This window comes from Leptosomus discolor, chromosome 6 (genome assembly GCF_034619465.1).
Source record: "Leptosomus discolor isolate bLepDis1 chromosome 6, bLepDis1.hap2, whole genome shotgun sequence".
In the NCBI taxonomy this organism is placed as follows: domain Eukaryota; kingdom Metazoa; phylum Chordata; class Aves; order Leptosomiformes; family Leptosomidae; genus Leptosomus; species Leptosomus discolor.
In genome coordinates this window covers 1,807,501-1,815,000 of record NC_141396.1, presented here as the reverse complement: position 1 = coordinate 1,815,000, position 7,500 = coordinate 1,807,501, and the positions used below count along the sequence as shown (strand labels likewise).

Below are 7,500 nucleotides of genomic sequence, written 5' to 3'. Positions count from 1 at the left end.
AATAAAGCAAATCAATTACCATATCGCGAAAAGGAGCTATTGGTTAGTGACAATTCTGTAGATTTTTCTGCAGCATGTAAGAGTGGCCTTTATTTTTCTAAGTGATATTTTCTGCTTAGAGTCAAATTCTTTTCATGCAGCTTACAAAAATAAATACATGTATTTTGCTAAGATCATAATGGCTCATTAGAAGAGGCTGAATTTGGACCTAGACTAAAACCTAACACCACAGGGCTGAGCATGCTTACTTGAACCTATAATGTTGCTAGTTCTCGCTCTCTGGGGAAGGAGAGGACTAGGGGAGAGGATTCAGCCTTCTTAATTGTGAACCTCATTAGTGACGGTTGCTAGGCAAAACACACACCTACCTTCAGTGCATATGAAAGAGATAAACAATACGTCATAGACCATAATGACTCCTGTGCTCAGGGCAACCCTTAATTATTATATTTTTGTTCTCTTATACCTTAGTTATTAATGCAGAAAAACAAATTAGTTTCGTGTGTGTGGACTGCAGCAGATTTGTAAATCGTTTTCCATTTTTTGATGTCTAGATCATATTTCCTTCTGATGATCGTTCCTTGCCTCATTCATTTCTCTGTGTGCCCATTGGTAAATACTATTTGAAACGTAAAATGACAATGATTGCTCTAGCAGCTTAGTATCCTGTGACTACTTTAATTAATTTTATTAGTGTAAAAAGCCGTGATCCTGTCAATATGTTAGCAACAACTTGCAAGAGGAGTCCTATGGAAAGTGATGTGCGTGGCCTGGCCACACAGCTGTACCTGAAACCACAGTGTGTTTGAGATTTCTCACTCTGAGAACTGAAGATGTATTTGACCCCCATATATTTAATTTTTGGCCAGCCCTGAACTGATCAGGCAGTTGGACTGGATGATCATTGTAGATCTCTTCCAATTGAAAATATTCTCTTCTATTCTGTCTGCTCTGCTCTGCTCTGTTTGAATTTTATTAAAAAACAGGTTACCTGAGAGCTGGTTTGTATCTTTACATTGGTGTATTTTACAGTGCAAACAAAGTGATATTTAAATCTAAAGGATTATTTGGGGCTTTGTGGGAGAATAAATACATGTGTGCACGTGTACGAGCGCAGCTGCGATTGTGTGCGAGTGACTCGGAGGCTGATGGGCTCCAGAAAGATAGTATTTCACAATTCTGGATTTTCAGAGGCACTTTCCATTCTCCTCTTCATCTCAGACTATCTTCTTTTAGCAGTTCAGGCAAGAAGTCAATCACATTGAGTCAGTCTGAAGAAAAACATTTTATGCTGTTTTTCTCATACAACCCCCCTCCTGCCGTAATCTGCAGTAAGGCCCAGCCACAGGAAATTGACCTCACAGTAAATTCTTTACAGATTCGGTCATGTTTTTACCATCCACTTAAACTTGCATACATAACCTGAGACTGTACCTCTGGATCAAGGAATATGACAAGCCAAAATAAAATCAAGTCAAATTAAATAGCAAGAAAAAGCTGCAAGCAAAACAAGACTGGAAAAAAAAAATAAATAGAAAAAGATGAAAAATTGGTTGTGACTGCAAAACTGTAAGTATTAAATAAAGAAAGAAGTCAGAAGCAAATTCAGAAGCGCCCGTATTCTGGTTGACAAGGGCTGAGAAATACTAATGGACTTTTTTAATGGGTGGTTTGATGGATGAGAGCAGAAATTATGTAAAAGTAAATGTAGTGGTGTATCAACATAAAGTATGGTGCCAAAAAAAAAAAAAAAAAAAAAAAAAAAAGCATTGCAAATAAAAAAAGACATGTAAATGTGTGCCTACCATTTTCCAGATAAGAAGGGGCCGTACCTTCTGAGGGGTCAAGGCGGCGAGCCCGCCTCCCGTGTTTGGAATTGTTGTGTACAAACATGTTGTCTGAGACAGCCAGCACGTGGCCATCCACATTGACTGTTGTTGATACAACAACCTGAAAAAGAAAACAAAACCCAAAATTTAAAACATCCTGCCTGTTTGCACCAGCGTAGATACAGAATCAGATCTTCTTTTGAGGCAAAACAATATCACAGCCTGTTACTTTTCCCTTTAAATGAAGTGAATGACAACTATGAATACATCTTTGTTTATGTGGCTAACACTGGTGATTTTTAACTCACAATTGTTTCTCTTCAGAACCTGCTACACTAATTAGAGTTTAATCTCCTATTATGCTAACAAATGAATTCAATTCAGGGAAATATTCTTCTAGCCATTAGTTTCAGAAACACCCCTCTAGCCACTCATTTTAAAAGCTGCTGTTTTGATTGATCTGTTGATATATTGATTAGATAGTTTATCTAATTAAAATTTGTTCACTTGAGACTGTCTTCAAATGAAGGGTTGTGAGGATTCCAAATAAAAAAAAGCTTAATAAATCAGGAACCATCGTAACTCCCCATTTTTTCTTCAGTAAATGATCTCCAGGTCAGTTTTACAATTACATTTAATGTCTGATAATGAACTTTTTTGCATCTGAAAAGACCGAGTTGAATATGAATAGTGAAAGTGTTTTCAATCCATGAAAAGTATCCCTTCTCAAGTTCATTTGGATGGTGATTGACCCTGGTATGTCAATGGAATTTCCTCCTTTATTTTTGAGTGAAAGGCTCCTATTCTTGTGTCCAGGTTCAGAGTCCGGCCATAGAAGAGATGATGGATAGGGCCTTCTTTGGCTTCCAGCTGCTTCTCAGTAGAAAATGGAAAAGGAACATATGCAAAATGCACAACCTTCCCGAGAAAAACACCTACACAATGGAGTTGTGCAACTCCTTCCGGAAACGGTATCAGCCAAAGAGGAAACCGTGAGATGCGCCTGGGTTTGCGTGGAACACGGCTTCGTAGGTCGATCGCTGCTACCCCAGACCGATATTTACATCTTATTTAAATACTCCAGCATGGGCCCTGCAGTGTGGGTTCCAGATTTTCTAAATGAAGTGATCACTGCAGCATTTTCTTTGGGGTTTAGCGTGAGTAGAGTCCTTAAAGTCAATGGCTAAGTTGGGCCTTATCAACCCCACTGGTGAGGGCGGCAAAAGCGGGTGCAAATTTTAGCATTCTCCTTCCGTCTATTTTACTTTTGATAGAACAAAAACAACTGCCAGGGTTCTCCCACCAGCTCCTCTACCCAAACACGTAAAGAACAAAAATGGAAGAGGAAAAACTGGCCTCCTTTTGCACAGAGCTGGTCCAAGGCATCAGAAGAAAATTCTTGTCTGCTTCTATGTTTTGGATCACCTCTGATCCTGTTTCTTATTCACAACCCATAATTAGCTTTCAGCTATCACAGCACCTTTTCTGTGTATCCTGCCTCCTTTGAGACAGCCATCTGCGGTACCCTTTAGAACAGCCCGAGGGCAGTTCTCTGCCAGGCTGCTCTGCTTCCCTATCTTTCTCCTCCCAGAAGTGGACACTTTCACTCTTGTCAACATCCACTTTGGAGAGTGCTGAGGCTGCACGCTCACCTCGGCCGCAGAGCTGCTGCCGGGCCGCCGGGCTACCTGCTTTCACTTTTAATGAGATTTGCAGACTTTAAGAAATATTGTAAAACACACAAGTGTGATTTTCAGCAAAGATTTCTGGATTTGGTTCCTAGAACATGGTGTATTAAAAAGACAGAGAAAGGTGTGTATAAAAATGACAACTATTTTTGTTCTGTCATGTATATATAGGTCAGTCACCAAGGGAAAACACTGTAGTTCAGCAAAAGAAAGTAGACATGTTATGCTTTGTTATATCGGCTTATTCCTGCAGTGCACCTAAAGAAAGGTGCTGAGACAGTGAAACCAGTTAAAAATATTGTTCAAGATCTGACATACTGTTAAGTCCAGTTAAACCTTCTGAGAGGCAGGGAGATTAGCTAAAGAGACCCAGGAAAGTCTTTCTAGTGCCTACTGGCTCCATTGTCGACCACAAGATCACTCATGACTGATGCTTCATTTAGTCATCGGTGAGACAAAGAGGACATTTCCACTCATTCCAGGTTTGACCTTCTGTTCTGTTCAGATGGATCAATATCACCAATGCCACGTGAAGCTGAGATGCATGAAAAATGGAAGCTTGGCTCAACTGTTTTGAAGAAATATTTTTCCAGCTACAGATCTTTTCTGTTGGCTGGCTCAAAGGTGCTGGCTTCACCGGTTGGTTGGCTGTGCATGAAAACAGATGTCACATGTTTTGCTATCGAGTTTAACCACAAGTTATTCTTCTCAAAAATAAGAAAGTTTTGAACATCTCAATACTACTTTGTTATCAGTCCCGAATATGAATCATCGTGAAATATTTTGAAACAAAAAGCATACATTTCCTAACAAGCATTTCAAATGCCCCCAAATACGGAGGAAATAATTTGTCCGTCACGTCAGCTGTCTCTCTGTAGTGTTATGAGTCACCACAGGATATTTCAAAAGCTGTAAGGAGAAAGTGAAGTATTAAACATTTTCTAAAACAATTGGCATAAAAATATGTGGGTTGGCCCACCACTGTTGGATTTACAAGTTGTGAATGTGAAAACCCCCTGTGCGAATCCAAGCTTCACTGCGCTCCACAGTCATGTCTGTTAGTAAGTTTATGCTACTCGGTCTACGTAGGTAAAACCTCTGCAGGTCTGAGCACACGCCACACTACAACACAAGGCGTTAGTATGAAGGAAAACTATGGAAATGCTTTCTGAGAAGACACCCCCTTGCTTCAGCATTGATCCATTACAGGCCACTGCAGAACTCGGCGAGTCCCAAGAACCAGCATTTAAATTAGTAAATTTAGGGGAAATGTAAAATACTGACAGCAATTTTTTTTTAAGGCACGCAGCGCTGGAGCTATAGTAAGTAGAAGCACTGATACTGCTTCAAGTATCAAACTTCAAGATGAAGATGCGAGTAAGTCTTTTATATGTTGTTTATTCTTTAAGAGGGGTCTGTACCTGGAATCTTCGCATGTCTCGCGGGTTGCCTGCATTCTTCAAACAGTTCTGATTGCACTTGAGGAAAAACTTTAGAAAGAATCTATAAAAATACAAAATTGAAATCTATTAGATTCATCAAAATGTAAATCCAATTTTAAAAAGTTTAATAAAATTTAATCATAAATAGTTATACCCAAAAGAATACTGGTAGTGAAATATTACTTTGCTATTAGTTAATGAACTTATTTTAAAGCGTAAGATCTCTGTTGTAAACAAGAACATTATTGCCAGGGAAAGGCAAATTTATATTTTTAATTTTTCAAGAACTACAAATGTATTGACTCCAGGCCATATCCTTAGCTCGGTGTGGGAGAGTTGAATTCAATGACTCATTGACTTCAAAGGCAATGACTTACACCAGATGAGAATTTGTCTCTATTTTTTTAATACATTTTATTTTTTTCACAACTTATATTAGCAGTAATGACCTCTACATTGAAAAATTCCAAGGTAATGAATGATCAATCTTCTGAAAAACACTTGGCTTTGCCTCCGGTTTGGAAACTCTCGCTATTCAAAGGGACTCGATCCAACTCCTGCTGACTCCAGGGAGATCCAGGCGGGATCTGCCCACCGGCAAGGCCCCGGTTCCTTCATTGTTTTTGAAAGGAAAGGAACATGGCAAATTAGGCCCTGTCTTATGACCTCTTCAACCTTTGCCAGCCTTTAACTGTAAGGAGTCACTCTACCCGGGGATGGAAATCCAGCTTATTTTTGCTGAGCGGCAACCAGCAATTATTTAGGACTAACCCTTATCATCTAGGCATCTCCCCACAAACTGTTTTTGAGCAACGCCGCCTCCTGGGAACACAGCAAGCACTTATAGGAAGAGGAAAAGCTTGGAAAGATGCAAACTCCTTTATGCTGCTCTCCTGTACTGGAGGAATGAGCTGATATGGGATGTCACCACCCCGCAGGCTATGCGAGATGGGGGGGACCCTCACCGTCCTGCCCTCGCACAGGAGGGTGTTCACAGCCTAACGCTGCCTCTTTTCTTCATGTAGCTACGTTTTCGCATTTCATAATTAACAAAATGTTCCATGGGGCTGATTTTTGGCTAACGACCGGCAGTTAATGACAAGCACGCCTCAGGACTTTCTCCTCACCCAGAGTTTCTCAGATGCTCTGGTCCAGCAGCTCGTGCTGCCCAATGTCGTACATGTTGAACAGCGAGGTTAGGCAAAGCTTTTACATTTCGATTATGAACAACTGTTATTTATTCACATCAGTCTTTATAACTGACTCTGACTACCCTCGCTGTATACACCCCACAGAAGTTTCCGTGTGCCGACAGCATTCCTGGCAGGAGGCAAGCCAGGCGCCTCTCCCCTTCTTCAGAACCCAACGTGGCCCAGCCGTGGTGAACAGAAAGTACAACCCTGGCTGCACGCTCACTCCTGCAGAGCTTCAAGGGTTGGACAGGAGCTTGATGGGAGTACCCCCGTATCACAAACTGCTGCTTTTAATCACAGCTCTTCCTTTTCAGTGGAACCTTGAGCAGGACCCTAATATTAATAGAGGATGCTAATGCTGAAGCAGCGATCTCTCAGAGAAGCAAGCGGGGAAACGACGAGTTCCACTGAAACTGTGCATAAATAAATTGATGCTGTCAGTTCAGCTGAGTGCATGGTTTTTTAAAACTTCCTACCCCAAAATCTATAAAGGGGTTTTCGCTGTCGAGCTGAAAGAGAGCTGGATTTCTGGGGTGGTTTCTGCCAGCTCAGATGCTCACTGGAACTCAAGTTTTCTGGACACTGTTGCAGCAACACTATCAGCAACTCCGTGAAACTGCATCTCTGTTAGCCACCACCTCAACCTGATTTTATCTCCCTTGGGGTTGGGGGGGGGGGGGGGGGGGCGGGGGAGCACGCGGTTTAAGAGATACTTGTGACCTCCAGATCAACTGACTATAGGCTAAACGTAGTGGCATTCTCTCATACCTCTATTTTTTTTTGCGCACCTTCCACCACACAGACTGCGGCGATATACAAGGACCAGCTGATGCTTATGTCAGCACGGGACCACCAGGTGCTGGGGCGAGCCTCCAGCTTTACAGCTCCTCAGTGCCACAGCCAGGCTGAAGAGGAACATCTTATCTATTTTTTTTTTCCTGATCTCAAATGGGTGTTGTGAGGCTTATTGAGCTAATGTTTGTAAATTGCTCTGAAATTCTCCAATGAATTGTGCACTAGGAATGCTAAGTATTGCTCCTCGTGGATTGTTTTTAACGTGAAGCATTCGTGATGAATTGTTTCTACACAGAGCGCTCACATCCTGTCAGAAAAAAAGGGCCATTAAGCACCCTTTCACTAAGCATCAGCTGGAACTGGTATTTCTTCAATCATTTGGTGAGAGGTACCCACACTTGGTGGAATTAGACAACTTCAAGTTTACTAGGATGACCCTGAGCACTGGGCTGAATAGAGAAGCCACGAGGCTGGGGTGAAGCCAAGCAGCGCTTGTATTTCAGCTCTGCTACATTCCTTGATACCGAGATTTTTTTATTTTATTTTTTAATGC

The 7,500-nt window shown here is 41.4% G+C and overlaps 1 protein-coding gene across 12 annotated transcripts in view; it reads right to left on the bottom strand.

Annotated features, from left to right (window-relative positions):
* Positions 1–7,500, bottom strand: part of EBF3 (EBF transcription factor 3) — a 119,542-nt gene that overhangs the window by 37,724 nt on the left and 74,318 nt on the right. For 6 of the 12 annotated variants that reach the window (XM_086467160.1, XM_086467162.1, XM_086467163.1 and 3 more), the window contains exons 7-8: positions 4,939–5,020; positions 1,806–1,950 (exon numbers count right to left, since the gene is read on the bottom strand). In XM_086467160.1, coding sequence (XP_086323286.1) covers positions 1,806–1,950; positions 4,939–5,020 — 227 coding nt within the window. The remainder of the gene's footprint in view (positions 1–1,805; positions 1,951–4,938; positions 5,021–7,500) is intronic. The other 6 variants (XM_086467165.1, XM_086467166.1, XM_086467170.1 and 3 more) reach the window with 1 other exon arrangement.